The sequence below is a fragment of the Ostrinia furnacalis genome, unplaced genomic scaffold (assembly GCF_004193835.3).
Source record: "Ostrinia furnacalis isolate ACB-3 unplaced genomic scaffold, ASM419383v2 OfSCF0416, whole genome shotgun sequence".
NCBI classification, from domain to species: domain Eukaryota; kingdom Metazoa; phylum Arthropoda; class Insecta; order Lepidoptera; family Crambidae; genus Ostrinia; species Ostrinia furnacalis.
Genome location: NW_021130655.1, coordinates 438,426 through 456,638, shown reverse-complemented (window position 1 = coordinate 456,638; position 18,213 = coordinate 438,426). Strand labels below are relative to the sequence as shown.

The window sequence follows — 18,213 nt, the reverse complement described above, 5'->3', positions numbered from 1 at the left end:
TAGATTGACAAATAAAATTATACGTGTCCAATATTTTTTGATATTAAACATTACGGACTAAAAATATTTTTTTAGGCAACTAGCCTATTATAGTAGAATTTTGATTTAGACATGACTTATCTTATAAGTAGGTACCTACTTACTTACTACAAATGCAAAATAAGTTTCATTTAGGTACTAAAAAAAAAAATAAACAAAAAACGGTTACCATAGCTCAATCTGAAATAAGACTAAACAGTGGCCTAATTCACGTATTGACAGTCAAGATCTCGCTGACGTTCAGAAGTCGTCCCATTGTGTCCAATAGTTCTAAATCCGTGTTCACAAGGGTCATTTTGATAGAACGATTACTTGATAGGATCGCAACTCAGTGATTTTATGTCATTGAAGTTTTGTAACGTCGTCCTATTGAAAAACAGTTCTAAATCCGTATTCACAAGGGTCATTTTGATAGAACGATTACTCGATAGGATCGCAACTCAATGTTTTGTTGCCGTTGAAGTTTTGCTACGTGAATAAGGCTACGGGACTGTATCGTACGCTTGTATCTATAAAATTTTGATATATGCGCTAAAATGGGCTCCCAAATTTTTTATTTGAGTTGTAGCACTTTCAATAAATTAGGAAAGAGACAGTACCCACTCGCCGTAAGTGAGTAACTAACTGCTTGACTCGATGAGCTTGCCATTAGGTACATATTCTGACGCTTTACTTTATTTCCATTTAGAAAAAAAAGATAAGATCAAATAAATTTGTTATGAAGGTGACTCGTATATTTTTGAATATGGCATAACAAATACTTTGCGGGACAGTCGTAAATTATATGAATCATAAATGGCCTGACAAAAAACTATGTCATTGATGTTTTACCTTTTACACAAACAATAATGTCATCAATATATTTACGCACCCGCTTTTTAAATTAGCATCAGCCATCCCGTCTGCGTTAATGAATTCTCCAAGAGTTACTGATTGACTTTTAATTAGTCCGTGGCACCACGCCAGCTGTCTATTTATGAAATAATTAGGGCCATTGTCTACCTATGAAGCGGAATGAGAACATAATTATTGTCATGACACAAATTATGATAATATTTGTTTCATTATCCTACGTGGATTAAAATGAAAAATGTTAAACGAAATAGGGACTTATTTTAATACTGGTGCGTGTCATATTCGCCATGATTGTGGTGTACGTTTCCTTAAAACTTTTCTGTCTCCAATCGCATGCTATGCTTATAAATCAGTGGATTACCAACCTTAGATGCGTGGATTACACAATACATTGAGTCACATTGCGTATGATTGCGGAAATCTTTGACCGAGAACAGATCACCTTCATTGCATCTATTGTCAGACTAGATATCAAAACTTAATTGGGAGCTCATTTATTAACGTTTCAAATTGAATATAACAAGTCTCTAATTATTTTTCAAACTTAATTATGGGATACGATAAAGAAAAGAGTGGCGCTAAAAATATGTTTTATTGAACGAATATTCTAAATTCAAATTCAAATTCAAAATATTTATTCATAGCAAAATACATATTGCGTTGAACTTATTTAAAGCTTATTTTGCATTATTTTCAATGTTCAGATCAAAGTTCAAACTTATTTAATTTTTTTTTTGTATCTGAAATATTGAGGGTACATGTAGTTTTTCGTACAAACGTGAGTCAAACAGTGTCAATAATTTTGAAATAGACTCTTTGTGAGAAAACCAGTGAACACTGAAGTGCAATTTTTCAAGGTTTCCCAAAGTAGTAAAGCGAGAATCATTGAATACTGAAGTTGTACCTTTTTAAGTTTTCCGAAAGTAGTAAACAAAGAATCAGTAAAATTACTGAAGTGTAGCTTTTCAAATTCAAACCAAGTCTAAGTAACAAGTGCAAAAATGGATAAAATGTTGAACATGGAGATAGTGAAGTCGTGGATGTACCAATGTTTGGACCTGGCCAGGGACTGGACGGGCAACGCGGCGTGCCGTACGTGGTTCCGGCGGCGGCCGCTGTCCGGCGCCTTCGAGCACCCCTCCAAGATGGTCTACCCGCCGGGAGAGGTCTACACGCCGGAGGGTGAGTTATTTGTTACATGTTCAACTGTGACAGTAAGAGCCACAGCACATGATGCATCACATAGTGAGCTTTGGCTCTAAGGTCTACTACCAGTACGGCTAGCACGAAAAACTTTCGAGTTATAATCGGAATTGCGTACTCGAATCACCATCAAAGATTTAGCACTAAAACTACAACAGCGCCCTTGTGAACGTGTCGTAAAGTGAACTTAGTATGAGAAATGGTTGAACGAAACTTATTTTGAGAATCAAAATTGTCACGTTATCGTTTAATTCGAGGGTAGTATCGAATTTTGTCGAATACGCGAACGATTTGAAGACGAAAGTTGTTCATGCTAGAGGTACAGAGTCCACACACCACTTGTTATGTTAAACTTTGACAGTAACCCACACAATCTTTCATTTCATTTCATTATTAGTGTCATGTGTGTTCATTGAAATGGACTGTAATGTGAAATACTTACCTCTCAACTTCTGTGATTAAAAGATGGTAAATGAAATCAACAAATGCATGCGGCCTGTGAAGCTATCCAATGTGTGTATCAGTCTCATCACGTTGTGCTGTGTCGTGCCACATTGACCTACGTAACCTAAATCAATGATGAAATTGTTATTTTTTGCCCAACACAATACAGTAGTATTTCGTCCGTCTGAGTATAATTTGACAGTTCAATTCCTCCAAAAATTGTAATTTCATTGTTTCCGCGCAGGTACTCCCGAAAGAGAGCGCTCGTCCCGCGACCGCTCGGCCGGCTGGGACCTCAAGTTCAAGCAGTGGGAGCACCCCGACTGGGAGGTCTCCGCCAAGTCAGAGAGCCAGTAAGTTCACTTCCGCCAAGTCAGAGAGTCTTTATTATCAGGTCATTATTCTCCATTACATTGATGTCCATAATCAATAACGACCTTAAAGAAGCCCAAGTTAACAGTAAGGCAACCCAGGACCGAGCCGCCTGGAGCCGCATGACGCGGAGGGCCGACCCCAAATAAAATGGGAATGGACCAGGCAAAGTAGTAGTATTATTCTCCATTGCAGGAGATCATCATCATGTCAGCCATAGGACGTCCACTGCTGAACATAGGCCTCCCCTAATGCTTTCCACGTTGATCGATTGGTAGCAGCCTGCGTACAGCGTTTCCCTGCTACCTTTACGATGTCGTCGGTCCACCTTGTAGGTGGACGTCCCACGCTGCGCCTTCCGGTAAGCGGCCTCCATTCCAGAACCTTGGGCAGGAGATCAACCTTCTCAACGGATCTAGGTGCTGCCTTTAGGAAGATGGTTCCATTCTTTCCCTGGGTGTTAAAGTTATAATCTTATCGTGCAATATGTTGATGAAGGGTCCCATCTTTTTGCCAAGCAAAAAAACGTGACTGTTTCCATAACCTTACGTAGCTGTGTGCAAAATAACAATATGGTACTATTTTTCTTCTTGCCTTTTCCTATTTCATTTGGAGTCGTTTTTCCTCGTACTAAGGCGCAAAGCAAATACAATCCGTTTTGGGCTGTCTGGTTTTCATGGTATCATTTATTGATATCTCTTGCAGCTACCAGAACGGGCCGGACACGTATCTCCTACAACTTCGCGACGTGCAATTCCCGGTGCGTCTCCGCGAGTACATGAAGGTGGCGTGCCACCGCTCGCCCGGATACAGCATCAGCGTGCACGACACATACGACCCCAGGGTGAGTGGACTACATCATTTAAAGTCTTTACCTGGTGGTGGAAGAGTTGATGCCACCAGATTTTGAGCTTTAAGTAGTGAGATAAGGTTCAAAAGCTATGAAAAATATTTTTTGCTTCATCAGTTACAAGGTTACTTAAGTATGTATAACTATGTATAATATCTATGTATTTAAAAAAAGTATATAAGTAGTACCTATATCCGTTAAGCTAGCACCCATAACACAAGCATATTAATTGCTTACTTTGGGGCTAGATGGCGCTGTGTGAGATTGTCGAAAGATATTTATTTATTTACTAGTAGCCTACACTTCCCAAGGTAGCCAGACGGGTTAAAGAGGATTGATGTCCGCATATTTCTCTCTTTGTTGCCTCTTATTTCATCCACGGAATGAATGTCAGTGGTATTTTAATCTGCCGAAACTACGCGCCTCAAGAAGGGAGAAGGGGCGCGCGAAAAGGGAGTGAATAGGAGAGACGCAGTATACAACAATTGCTGAATTTATGGTGCGTCCACACTGGGCGAACGGGCTCGACATCCTGCTCACTCAATAGCAGGGTGAGCAGGATGACCAGCGTGCCTCGCGAGCCCGTTCGCCCAGTCTGGACGCACCATGACGCGACTTGCGTTCGCGCCTAGCGGCAACCCCGTAGCTGCTATACATCTCTCAGGACAGTCGAGTGACGCCCTTGACAAAAACTCATAAAAACTGTTTACAGTTGGGCGTGTCCAATTCTTTCATATTTTTAAAAACAATGTATTTTCCTCCAGACACCAATCATCCGCGAGCGGCGGCGCTTCACCGACATCATGGACGAGGAGATCGAGGACGAGCAACGCGAGCGCATCAACAACTACGGCGCCGAGAGCTACACCATCCGCCGCCTGCGACACGAGCTCGGCACGCGCCTCGACTCCTACGCCGAGGCCCAGGCGCTCATGGACGCCAAGCGCGACGGACAGACGCCCTTCTTCCGCGAGCGGCCGCAGCTGCTGCCCGTCAGGTGACGTCACACGACCGTCCGCCGCCGAGCACGAGCTCGGCACGCGCCTCGACTCCTACGCCGAGGCCCAGGCGCTCATGGACGCCAAGCGCGACGGACAGACGCCCTTCTTCCGCGAGCGGCCGCAGCTGCTGCCCGTCAGGTGACGTCACACGACCGTCCGCCGCCGAGCACGAGCTCGGCACGCGCCTCGACTCCTACGCCGAGGCCCAGGCGCTCATGGACGCCAAGCGCGACGGACAGACGCCCTTCTTCCGCGAGCGGCCGCAGCTGCTGCCCGTCAGGTGACGTCACACGACCGTCCGCCGCCGAGCACGAGCTCGGCACGCGCCTCGACTCCTACGCCGAGGCCCAGGCGCTCATGGACGCCAAGCGCGACGGACAGACGCCCTTCTTCCGCGAGCGGCCGCAGCTGCTGCCCGTCAGGTGACGTCACACGACCGTCCGCCGCCGAGCACGAGCTCGGCACGCGCCTCGACTCCTACGCCGAGGCCCAGGCGCTCATGGACGCCAAGCGCGACGGACAGACGCCCTTCTTCCGCGAGCGGCCGCAGCTGCTGCCCGTCAGGTGACGTCACACGACCGTCCGCCGCCGAGCACGAGCTCGGCACGCGCCTCGACTCCTACGCCGAGGCCCAGGCGCTCATGGACGCCAAGCGCGACGGACAGACGCCCTTCTTCCGCGAGCGGCCGCAGCTGCTGCCCGTCAGGTGACGTCACACGACCGTCCGCCGCCGAGCACGAGCTCGGCACGCGCCTCGACTCCTACGCCGAGGCCCAGGCGCTCATGGACGCCAAGCGCGACGGACAGACGCCCTTCTTCCGCGAGCGGCCGCAGCTGCTGCCCGTCAGGTGACGTCACACGACCGTCCGCCGCCGAGCCGCGAGCTCGGGAATCGCCACTAGAGGCGGCCGCTCAAATGAAGAAGCTACCTCAGTCTGATCTGAAGCACGACTCGTTCATCGATCGTTATCATCATTTCAGCCACAGGACGTCCACTGCTGAACATAGGCCTCCCCATGACTTCCATATCGCACGGTTGGTACTGTTGGTAGCGGCCTGCATCCAGCGCCTTCCTGCTACCTTCATCAGATCGTCGGTCCAACTTGTGGATGGACGTCTCACGCTGCGTTTTCCGGTACATGGTCTCCACTCCAAACTCGTTGCGAGGCAAATTTCGTCGCCGCGGACCGAGACACATTTTGACGCTCGGGGCGAGGCTGCCGCTCGGCCTAATGCTGCCTCTAGTGACTAGTGGATATACAGCTTTACAATATCGTTTAGTTCTCACTACAAACCATGTAAGTTTATTTACAGCAACTAGGACAATCAACAAAACTAAGGAGCCGAGAGTTATATCCATCGACAGCATAATTTATCGTCCACCTAACCTGTTGAATTTTTCGCTAAAGTATCACGGTCGAACTTTAGATTCTATTGAGGCTCATGACAGCATGTTCAGATATATTTTTTTACAATGAGGGTTTTCGCGATTGAAAAATCCGCCAGATGGCAATACGTAGACGCGAGGTCCAAATGCTGCACGATTGTTTATTTTTGACATGACATTGACAGATATGTCAAAATCCACCAATCACGCAGCAGTCAGACCCCACATCTACGTCCCGCCATCTGGCGGATTTTTCAATCGCGAAAACCCTCATAGAACGGATGTCCCTGTAGCGCTTCGATCGAGAAACAAAACTAATAATCTTTCTCTTTATCAGGGAGGGCGAACCAGCTCAACTGTCGTGCTACGCCGTGGGCGACCCGAAGCCCAGCGTGCAGTGGTTCAAGAACGACATGGTGCTCGCCGAAGGAACCCGCGTCACCATCAGCGAGGACGAAGAAGGACGCTCTGTATTGCGCTTCTCACCTGCGATGCACCACGACGTCGGCTTCTACAAGGTGATACAATTTTAAATTTACTATCAATACAGACCCAATAAACTGAACTGTCCTATCCGTGACATTGACAGCGGGGCGCCACCGTCAATACCGAATCGCTGGCTCCGATTTTTGCCATGTTGGAAACTAACAGTTGAACGATGGTGGCGCCCCTCTGTCAATGAGTTTGGTGGGACAGTTCAGTTTGGGTCATCTATAGACGTGTTGACACCACCCATAGATTTTGTATGGTAATACAAGCAAGTGACGTCACTATTTTAACAACAAAATTTAATTATTAATAATTATTAATGTTCTTACTTGACATATATTTTACACAATATTTTTATCTTGCTAAAACATGTTGACACACTTGTAAAATTGTAAGACCAAATCTCATTGCTCTGCAATATGTTTTTACACATTTTTATGTAAAGAAAGAAGAAAGAAAGAAAATACATTTATTTGGTACATTAAAAACAATAAATTACAAAATAAATATCTTTATCTTTAAGGCCGTCGCGCGCAACAAGTGCGGACAGACCGTAGCTCGCACGCGAGTAGTCGAAGCAACCACGCCTAACGCCCCCGATAGTCCCCAAGCTACTGAAACATCCGACACTGAGGTCTTACTGCGTTGGAAGCAGCCTAAATACGATGGGAACTCGCCGGTGCTATGCTATGGACTGCAGTACAAACGCGGCGACAGCGTGGAGTGGAAGGACATCGCCAATAACATCGACCACGAGTTCTTTGTCGTACGCGATCTTACACCCGACACTAGCTACCAGTTCAGGCTATCCTCGAGGAACAGGTCAGTATAACATTCAATTTAAAGTTAATATTACCACAGAATAATAATAAGTACTACGTACAGAAGTTTTACTTCGCGAAGGTATTTAAAAAAATGTATGCTCAATGTCATTAACAATATGGTGTAATTTAGCCTGTCTCAAGAGTCAAGCACCATTTTGTTGACAAACAGACAAACGTCAGTGATCGGCACTGCACCGAAGCTATAGGGTTGATTTCGGTAAAATGATGTGACGTGAGGTGCCAAACTGCGGAAAATGGCGGAGGAAATACATGATTTAGCATGAATTATCATGAATAATATTAACCTACTTATTTACCTCTCAGTGTCTTGAGGCAACTTAAATAAGTACATTCTGTGTTTTTATTATTATTTAGGCAGTTAAATACTGCACAGTATTTAGTACACCATTTTCTTTGTTTTCTTCCATCATACACAAGAATACGCGTGCGTGAGTCAATGTTCGCTCGTATGTGAGGGCTTGTCGAATAGTATCCTGTAGGTGGGCCATCGTGCGTGTTTTGTTTTCGATGTAAACTCGCGGAGATGAACAGGCCTGATATTACTCACAACTCTGTAACTATCGGGTGGCAGGGCTAGCAAAATGCCACGGGACCTAAATTCGCGCTGCTTCCGGGCGATGTAATGGTCCCCTAAAAAAATTTACCACGGGCCTGAATGAACAAAGATGGAAATAATCTTTCGCGTTCCATTTCAAAGTAAAATAGAAAGACACAAGCCGTGAGTACATAATATAGTTCACTCTTAAATGTGTGTCTTTCTATTTTAGATGGAAGTAATTTATTTTGCAAGTTCAAAACAAATTAACATTTTGATATTTTTCTCATGCTACAGGATCGGCTGGAGCGACAAAGGCATCCCTACAAACCTGATCAAGACCAAAGCATCTGGAGCGCCCAAGATCGAAGTCACCAAAGCCATGAAGCACCTTCAACAGATCACAGAATCCGGTCAAGAAGTGTCATTAGACGAGCAGCGACCACGCTTGGACTACAGTACTGAGGAGAAACCGGTAGAATGGGACTCCTCGGATGCCTTCACAGAACGCTACAGCTTCATCTCCGAATTATGGCGCGGCAAATTCTCCATCGTCGTCAAGGGCGTAGACAAGACCACCGACAACGTCGTCGTATCCAAGATCCTGGAGAACAGACCAGAAACCGAAGTCCAGATCAAGAGGGAGTTTGAATGTCTACGAAGGCTCAGGCACGAGAGGATATCGAACTTGTTAGCCGCTTACCAGGCGCCCGGCTCGCCTGTTACCGCGCTCATTTTGGAAAAACTACAAGGGGCTGACGTCTTGACGTACTTATCCAGCCGTCACGACTACACGGAACAGATGGTAGCGACCATCGTCACACAAATCCTGGATGGACTTCAGTACCTGCACTGGCGAGGCTACTGTCATCTGGACCTGCAGCCCGATAACGTTGTCATGGCGTCTGTCAGGTCGATCCAGGTCAAATTGGTGGACTTCGGATCAGCGCACAAGGTCACGAAGTTGGGAACTAGTGTGCCGCAAGTGGGAGACTTAGATTACAAAGGTATGTGTGACAATTTCCCTTATATTTTTTGTAAAAGCGATTTTTTTTCAAACTAGAGTAGATGATGACGTATTTAAAGCGTGTGACGTCACAGCTTGCATTTAAAATAAATAAATACCTTCCTCACCTCTAATAAACTTCTAGGTATTCCGCAGAATAAATATTGGCCCTCAACATTACGCGCAACGCTCATTCTATAACCAGATCTCCACTAGAGGCAGGGCAGAGAAGCCTCGAGTCGAGCAGCCGTTTTAACCCTCAGCTACTCAAATGGAGACGCTGCCTCAACCTGAGGCACGACTCGTTGCGAGGCAAATTTCGTCGCCGCGGATCGAGACACATTTTTTCGCTCGGGACGAGGCTGCCTCTAGTGGATACACGGCTTATGATGCTCCAATGTTGTCCGCATTTTATTTACGTGACCTCTTTAACCATATTTGTCTCGTTTTACTCAAAAAATCATCAACATATCAATCTTACTTTCCCCGCAGCGCCTGAAATCGTGAACGACGAGCCGGCGTACCCTCAAACCGACATCTGGTCGTTGGGTGTCCTAACATACATCATGCTGTCGGGCGTGGCGCCCTTCCGCGGCTCCGACGACGCCGAGACCAAGCAGAACATCTCCTTCGTGCGGTACCGCTTCGAGCACCTCTACAAGGAGATCACGCAGGTAAAGTGGAGCATCTGATTGACGTAACATGTTCCTTATACAGTATGTCTCAAAAATAGTGTCAAGCTGAAGTCTAGAGATTAGAGCATCACAAGGGCTAACCGAATCACCCCCATGTATATCTCGCAAACTTGAAAACTATCAAAAATAGCGGAACATAATATGTACATGTTGGTAATCCGAGTGGTGAGTGAGTACAAACTCACTACATCACTAGAACCACTAAAGCCCGGTCCGTGAGAACGTAGAATTTTGTTCAATGACCCCTAGCTACCCATCCTTATCGCTCGCGCGTAATTATATTGCTGTCGCGACTGTGCGATTGGCACCCGCAGTGAATGTGCGAGCGCGATAGCGCGAGCGATAAGGATGGGTAGCTTGGGGTCATTGGACAAAATTCAACGTGCTCACGGACCAGACTATAGTATCTGTATACTCTATATTGCACACTATTGACAAATGAAAGAATAAGAAATAAATTCAAAAATTAGAAAGCTTTTTATCTTTTTCCTCACTCTGGTAGAAAGTTGGTGGGAAAAGCGATATAATAAGCGTCGAAGGGATTTATTGGTATTAGATATCCGTTTCAGCAAATGTTCATCCTTTTAACATCATTGAGAGACTTAAAAGGACTTCAGGGTAGTTGAGCCAAATCTATCAATATTCAGTTGACAAAAATAATGTCTTTCTTTTCATTCGTGACGTCAACTAATCTCATTTCCCTGTACAGGAGGCGACGCGGTTCCTGATGTTCCTGTTCAAGAAGGTTCCTCTGAAGCGGCCGACGGCCGAGGAGTGCTACGAGCACCGCTGGCTCACGCAGAGCGACTTCATGAACAAGAAGCGAGAGCGCGCCGTCTTCCTCGGGAACAGATTGAAGGTAAAGAAAGAAAGAAAGAAAAACATTTATTTGGTTCCAACTTAAAATATAACACACAAAATAATAACAAGTACAAGTTAGAACCAAAATTGGGCACCGCTCAGCATGTGTCATGCTCTGGAGTGGTAAATAAAACCCAGAACATGACGCTGTTATTCTGCAGTGACCATTTAAGAAACGCTTTATCGCCATCATCAGGCCATAGTCTCCACTGCAGTACAACCCTGTCGATGAAAAGCAGCACGGACATGTGTAGCGCCATCTATGGCTCGTTGTATGAATTAGTTCGTCCTGACGAGCCTCCCGGTAGTTCCGTAAGAAAGGAAGAAGAACCATAGATGGCGTTTTATAAAGTTACAAACAGTTGCTTATAGATGGCGGTAAATATTGGTTTAGAACAAACCTAATGATTTTAAGATGTACACACGACCACCCACCTACAAGAATTAACTGCTACCGCCACCTATCGAGTTTAGTTACCGATAACTAGGCCACGCTCCCATATAGCAGTTTCATTAGGACTGATTCGAATCTGACAAAATATGGATCTAGAAACTAAACTAGAACTACCATACTAGTTCTTCACAAATTTGGATCGGACGTGGCACGTAACCGCTCTTACAACATTTACACTATGAAATAGATAACACAATACAATTTGAAATGTCACTAATACCTAATATTTTGTGTCCAGGAATTCTCCGACGAATACCACGAGCAGAAGGCGGCCGTGGCGTCACAGGCGGACTCCGTCGCCGCCGCCTTCGGCAAGATGGCGCCCAGGCACCTCACGCGCTCCAACAGCATCCAGGAGGAACTCTTCACAAACTTCTCCAGCCACTGACACTCCACACACCGCCACAAACCATATCTTTGACCAAAATATTTTAAACCATCTCTGGCTATTTATATGAATGGGGATGAAAACGCCATTAATAGCTCCACTGACATAACAACTGGGATATATGCATCCCTTGGTCGCAGTCACCAACTGAACTCAAGAGACTGTCTCAAGCAGATTTAAGTAAACGCTTGTAGCTTAAAAAAGAAAGCAGATTACTCATCTTCCTCTGGCAGATCATATTGGAAAACAAAAAATTAAAGAAAGTATTTCTCCTCAGACAGTAGACGATTCTTAAAATAATTAAGTAATTGAAAAGCAACATGTTCTTATGATTTTATAAATAAATCATTCAGAACTGAATATAGGTGAAATATACGTCCAATCATCTGCCAATTATAAACTCATTAATTCATTCTTTCATTACATTAAATTCATGTACATTTTTACACCAAACGAAATTCTAGTCATAATGAAATTTTGTTACGAAACTTTTGTTATTGTTAAGCTATTTATTACTATTGTATACAAATTTTTACTATTTATACTAATTGGAATACTTGATGCTCCAGTATTAAAGAACTTAATAAAGGGCATTATTATTTGATATTTTGTTTTATTTTATTACTCTTGTAACTACTAGTAAACTAGTTACCAAAAAAACATTTATAAATTAGGAAATAAAACCCAGATCTGTAGTAAAAATTCACTATTATGTTACAGCAATAAACATATTACATTAAAATTCATTTAAATTATTGCAATCTGTTCACAGTTGTTATGTGTTGATTAGTTTTTGGTGTATTTTTATTAATTTATTTAAACATACAACAACATTTTACGAACATAATATCAAAATGATGAAGTGAAGAATTGAGCAACTATCAACACATTTAGCTCACATAGTAAGTTTCAAAGCAAACTTTTTATTAAATAGTCACATAATATGTAATGCATGAAAATCCAATATCTTTACATGTATTTCAAATTAAATACTTATCTATTGACACCTTGTATGTTATTATGATAAGAAAGAACCATAAAAAATTAATGGCTACTGCTATCTCAATAAAAATACATGTTGACTATGCCAAAACACTAAATATCTTGATCATTCAAAATACAAGGTAAAACTAATATCTATTAATTATTTATAATAATGGAAAGTTCCTTAAATAATGACAAGATTAATTCATCAATAGAAAAATACACCAAAAACAGATAAATGTACATATCACCATTTTGGAGTATTTATTATATTTATCTACAAATATTAAACCACTCAGCATTAGTTAACTTTTAGCTATAATATTCCCAACAATTTTATTAACGGACATTTTGAAACTTGTTTAATTTCATGTTTGCACAAAATTCTAGTTCATAGATACAGAAGTGAAGTTAGAATTGTTCCAATAATTATTATAGTGTGGAAATGTGAAGAATATATTATAATACATGTACTATTTAAAGGCATACCTTTAACCCAGCGACAAAATAAATATAAATGAGAGGTATAAAAAGAATTTAAGATAATACCAAAAATAATAGGTTAGTAGCTAATCAAGTTTTTGTTTCAGTAACAACATTAAATTAAAAATATAAGCAATTAGTATTTAGAGTACTCTTTTTCAATTTAATGGCCAACAAAACACCTAAAATTGTCTCCAATAGAATTAAATGCTACATACTTTATTAGTTACAAACAGTGAGATGCCATTAAGTTTTGTCACCAGGAAAATAATATGCCATAAACTCTTAAAATATGTGCTCAACAATGCAATATTTCCTCAGTTTATTTTTGGCAAACACGAAAACAACATTAGCATCATTATTCTTGTGCTAAATGGTGTAATACAAACAAGTTGATAAGAATGAAGTATGTATAAAGTTTCCTAATGAGATAGAAAGGTAGCGAGTGAGCCAGCTTCAGCCAGTTTCATCTTTTACCCTTGGAGACTGCGATGTACTCTTGAACTTTCGCCTGGAACTCAGTTTTGTTCTTCTTGTACATTTCTGCTGCTTCTATGTTCAAAGGGTCTTCGAAATTTAAGAGATCCTGGAACAAAACATTGACAAATCTATCAGTATTGAAAACAAATACAAAAGTTATTTTATTATAAACATAAATAAGACAAACTTTAGGTTAAAAAGTAATGAATCTAGAAGTCTTCTTTAATCCTATGTTACAACAGTACAAGCTCACTTACAGTAAATAGAGAGTTAAGTCCCCAAACCACATCCTTCAATCGGCGTGTGGGCGCCCAGCCGTGCTCGTCAATGGAAGTCTGTCGGAGCAATGATAAGCAGATGTCACCATCTACATTTATGTTCGGGTGCCACAGTCTTGTCAGACATTTTACTTTTGGAGGCTAAAAGAGAGACAGAGAACTTGATAATAACAATAAAAATACAAAAGAAGTACCAAGAATTTCAACATTCAAAATACAATTTAATTAAGGTCAGTAGGTAATTAATAGCCACAATTAGCTGCAACAACAACTAATATTACTAACAAATTAATAGGAAGTGTTCTAACTTCCACATCAATTTTATAGCTTCATTCATGATTGTGATATTTCAAAAGTATCGTACTTACCGCCATATTATAGTCTTCGGTGACGAACACACTAAATTTAAACTTGCCCCCCTGCCAGTAGCCTTCGTCGGGGCACACGTTCAGAATGAATTCACTAAGAACGTTGTGGTCCTCAAAGTGGACAGAACACGTCGCCGGCAGGTTCTCATTCATCTCCTGCACCTCCTTCACCAGCAGTTTGTCCCTCACGGAGATTCTTTTTACGGACTCCACAGTTATACCATTCGTGATCGGGGGCTCAACATCTTTTTTCAATTTTCTATTAAGCGTAATCATGGTGTAACTTAAATATTAAAAACTAGGATAAATTTGAAACATATCAAGTGTGACAACTACAATGATTTCTTGAAATTAGTTTTACAAAACAAAGTACAAAAAATATTTTTGCCAGTTTTTTGCAAGCAAAATGCGAAATATCGTATGTCAGTCACCACAGATGTCACGACTGACAATTGACACAGTGTTGCCAGTCGGGTCTAGTCAGAAATTACCAGAAATATAAAAAAGAGTAACCTTTTTGAACAAAAAGTAACCTTTATACGGGGGGGGTCATCTAAATACGAAAAGTGACCAGTCGTATAAAAACGTTTCATGGATTTGCGTTTTATTATCGAAAAACATTCGCTAAAACTCATTTTTCTTAACAAATGATAAATCAAATTCAAGTTTAAATGCACTTTATGACATAATTTTTAAATTGTCACTATTAATATTTTTTACTGAATAACCTGTAAAGTTAATTCTACAATTTCTGAAAAATCACCTAAAAGTAACCTTTTCATTAGTGTAACCTAAAAGTAACCACAGCAGTTCAAAAGTAACCAAAAAGGTTACAAAAGTAACCTTCTGGCAACACTGAATTGACAGCTGGTTGATAGGGATGTGGTAGCGGTACAAAATCGAACAATAACGTACAGCGATTCGATCACATTCGGCATCACTTACTATCTACTTAGGATTCATCATGTTTCACTTGATGCGTATCATATTCCGTGATCCTTAAATGAAGCATTCGATACCAGCAGCTTTAGTAGGGGAAGGATAAGTGAAATTAAAACCCCATATAAAAAAACGCCCACGATTTACTGCTACCTATATCCTACCCTAGTCCATAGACTACAAACATCAATTCTGCCAACAGTGCCAACTGTCCAAGTCCAACGTCTATGTTGACATTGACATTTGACTTATCAAGAATCTGAATCAGCTGGGCTGGGAGTTTTCGTGAATTTCTTTATTTTGTGGCAGCGAAATAAAGTGAAAATAGAATTATTTGATATTATCATAACAAATAAATATGGCAGAAATATCGTGGCCTTGGCAGTATAATTTCCCACCGTTCTTTACGTAAGTAATTTTTGTCTTACTTGCTACAATTTCGTACTATTTGTGATTATAAAATGAGTCTTCTGGGTAAATCATGGAAATATATCAACGAAGGGAATGCTCACATTGTCATCAAAATAGAATCTTCAAAATACGTCCTTCGACTCATCAAAGAAGAAAGAGAAACTACAAGTTTGAAATGTGTAACAAATACCACTGAATTTGTAAACAAAGTAATGATTCCATTACTAACTATCCATGATAATGTCAATTATGACATCATTGAGATCTCTGAGAATGATCTAATACATTTATTAAAACGTTTGGAGGATGTTAGGCCAATACATAGAAAGATTAAATCAAACTTAAGCTGCTATGCCATTAGAGCTCCTAATTTATTAATAATTGGCCCACAATGTGTCTCAAACTACTGCATAGAGATTAAACCTAAAGAAGGCTTCATACCTTCCACTTTGAAGAATTCATCTAAATGTTTCTATTGTTTAAAGCAGTATGTAAAATTAAACAAGGGACAAATAGATAGTATTAGTGAATATTGTCCTTTAGATCTATTCTCGGGAAACAAAGAGAGAATGAAATCTGCCCTTTTAAGTCTAATGGACAACCCTCAGAACAATTTTAAATTCTTTAGAAATGAAGTTCTAGTTTTTAATGAAACATCATCAGTCAAAGATTTAGATGAGATCATGAAAGATATTTTGCCCTTTAGCAACTCAACCCATTTGTTCATTGACTTTGTGATAGCAATTTTACTCAGTAGTAATGAGGATGTACTCACTATGGAAATCCCAAAGGAAATGTCATCAACTAGATATAAAAATGAAAAATGCACTGAAGGTCATGAACTACCTGCTGATAGTTTCTTATACAAATTGCTCCGTATTCAAAAGCTATCAGAAAAGTATAACGTTGACAGTGAATCATTCCAAGAAAACACTGATTATGTTTCTGAGATATTGAATTATTTGGACTCAGAGAAAATAGATCTGAGCTCAGAGATGGCTAGAGAAACATTTTTCACTGCTGGTCACCCTCTGCACTTAGCAATGATATCTGCCATTGCCAAAGATTGTTCTATCATGATCAGCTTCACATTTGATGTCACTAAAGGGTTGCCAATTATAAATATTGGAGGTAACAAAGCATCCTACAGAATTGCTGTGACCGATTTAGAACCAAAATCAACTAAAACTCTGATGAAAAGAAAGAAAAATGAAAAGATGTTCTTTGAGCTCTACAAGAGTTTTCGGGAAATTGAACAGTAATGGAACAGAACATTGTAAGTATTCAATCATGGGCTTCTTCAACTGCAAAATCTCTCAAGTACCTACTGATATATACTGAACAGAAATCACAATATAGATAAGAAATGAAAATATTATTTATCACCTTTTCTATCTTTACAGAATCCAGCCACATTCCGAAACGAGAGCAAAGCAATTAGAAGCGTGGGAACAGTTGATAATAGACTACTTGAAGGCCACAAAACAGTCCACCATAGACATTAGAGAGTCACAGAATAGCCCTTTATTCAATAACACATCCATAAATAGAAAGTTATCGCAAGAAGCCATTCTGACTGTTTTAGATGACATGGTTAAGACGGGAAAGGCAGCGCCTATAGATAAAAGTAAAACTATATGGGAAATATACTGGCATTCGCTGGATGAATGGGGCAACATGGTGTACAACTGGGCCTGCAATAATGGAATGAATAACTCTGTTTGTACTTTATTTGAACTGAGGGAAGGAGACAACACTACTGATGAAGGTACCTTATTTGTTTTTATTTAAACTTCATGTAGGTATGTATATGTATTCAATCAAATACATATTTCATAAATTCTTTCTACCGTCAATGGATGTTGCAGGTCAGAAACTTTCGCAAATGATAATAATGTAGTGCAGACCTACCAGACTTATAAAATTGAATAAAGTATCAAAATCTGTTGTAATTATGTTAGTACTTACATTTTGTTTGTCTTTTCCAGAGTTCCACGGTCTAGACATGAACGTACTTGTGAAGGCACTAAAAACACTAGAACTGAAAGGCAAATGCGAACTGATAGAATTTGATGAAAACCAAGGTGTGAAGTTCTTCTGAGCGACTGTTAGATAGTGTTCCTACCCCCAGTTACTGACTTCGACGCAAAATTAACAGTTTTTAAAAGCAATACCAGAGGGTAAAACGCAGGTGCCTCACGAGTTACGAACTACCCGCGATTTCTGTTATTAATTTTTCTTAAACCCTATTGCATGAAATACTAAGCTGCATGTATTATGTCCATTGCCTATTCAGGGAATGATTAAAAAGTAATAACACAACAGGAATTTTAGTATCTAATTCATTGATATACCGCTAGATGGCGCTAACTAAAAGCTGATAATTTTCGTGGTGGAGCTCAGAAAACGGGGGTGAATCGATTAATATTGTAAGTACATTTTATTTTCTATATGAAAATGTTGAATGCATTTTGTTAAGTTATAGCTATTTTAATGTTGGAATATATTGCCTCATATTTTTTATACAGTCTTTTATTTCAATACATACCAATTTTTACACATGTTCAATAGTGTGGGATATAAAGGAATCATCAAGGGTTAAAATTGGAATTTTTTATTTCAATCAATCCGTGTAAAATTGTACAATTACAAAATGGATCACCTCAAATACATCTATTAGTATAAATTACATTAGAAAATCTAAAAACGTTACAACTCCAAAATGGTGTATTTTTTAATATTCAAAGATCATTTCGGCGGCACTCTCAATGATGGTAGATTCTTCTTTTCCTCATATTCCACTTTGAAGAAGCATAGTTACAGCTAAGGAATATTTTAAACTTACA

The 18,213-nt window shown here is 40.7% G+C and overlaps 3 protein-coding genes across 4 annotated transcripts in view; 2 read left to right on the top strand and 1 right to left on the bottom strand.

The window, feature by feature from the left end:
• Positions 1-11,780, top strand: part of Obsc (Obscurin) — a 58,677-nt gene extending 46,897 nt beyond the window's left edge. Inside the window, exons 37-46 of the mRNA XM_028320385.1 lie at positions 1,961-2,076; positions 2,786-2,894; positions 3,619-3,757; positions 4,528-4,760; positions 6,489-6,669; positions 7,164-7,462; positions 8,318-9,027; positions 9,519-9,700; positions 10,431-10,580; positions 11,275-11,780. Coding sequence (XP_028176186.1) covers positions 1,961-2,076; positions 2,786-2,894; positions 3,619-3,757; positions 4,528-4,760; positions 6,489-6,669; positions 7,164-7,462; positions 8,318-9,027; positions 9,519-9,700; positions 10,431-10,580; positions 11,275-11,424 — 2,269 coding nt within the window. The 3' untranslated portion in view covers positions 11,425-11,780. The remainder of the gene's footprint in view (positions 1-1,960; positions 2,077-2,785; positions 2,895-3,618; positions 3,758-4,527; positions 4,761-6,488; positions 6,670-7,163; positions 7,463-8,317; positions 9,028-9,518; positions 9,701-10,430; positions 10,581-11,274) is intronic.
• Positions 11,781-12,205: 425 nt separating this feature from the next.
• On the bottom strand, positions 12,206-14,450 carry LOC114364273 (NEDD8-conjugating enzyme UBE2F). Its single transcript, XM_028320376.1, has 3 exons — positions 14,018-14,450; positions 13,629-13,790; positions 12,206-13,477 (listed from the first exon to the last, which is right to left on the bottom strand). Exons 1-3 carry the CDS (start codon positions 14,291-14,293, stop codon positions 13,358-13,360), a joined length of 558 nt encoding a protein of 185 aa, XP_028176177.1. The 5' UTR covers positions 14,294-14,450; the 3' UTR covers positions 12,206-13,357.
• Positions 14,451-15,189: 739 nt separating this feature from the next.
• On the top strand, positions 15,190-17,890 carry LOC114364259 (vacuolar protein-sorting-associated protein 25-like). Of its 2 annotated transcripts, XM_028320363.1 has the most exons (3): positions 15,190-15,364; positions 16,771-17,135; positions 17,356-17,890. In XM_028320363.1, the coding sequence occupies exons 1-3, from the start codon at positions 15,315-15,317 to the stop codon at positions 17,466-17,468; spliced, it is 528 nt and encodes a 175-aa protein (XP_028176164.1). In that variant the 5' UTR covers positions 15,190-15,314; the 3' UTR covers positions 17,469-17,890. The 2 variants fall into 2 exon arrangements, with proteins under 2 accessions (XP_028176164.1, XP_028176157.1); XM_028320356.1 differs by lacking the exons at positions 15,190-15,364; positions 17,356-17,890 and adding an exon at positions 15,371-16,643 and having other exon boundaries at positions 16,771-16,897.
• The last annotated feature ends 323 nt before the right edge of the window (positions 17,891-18,213 follow it).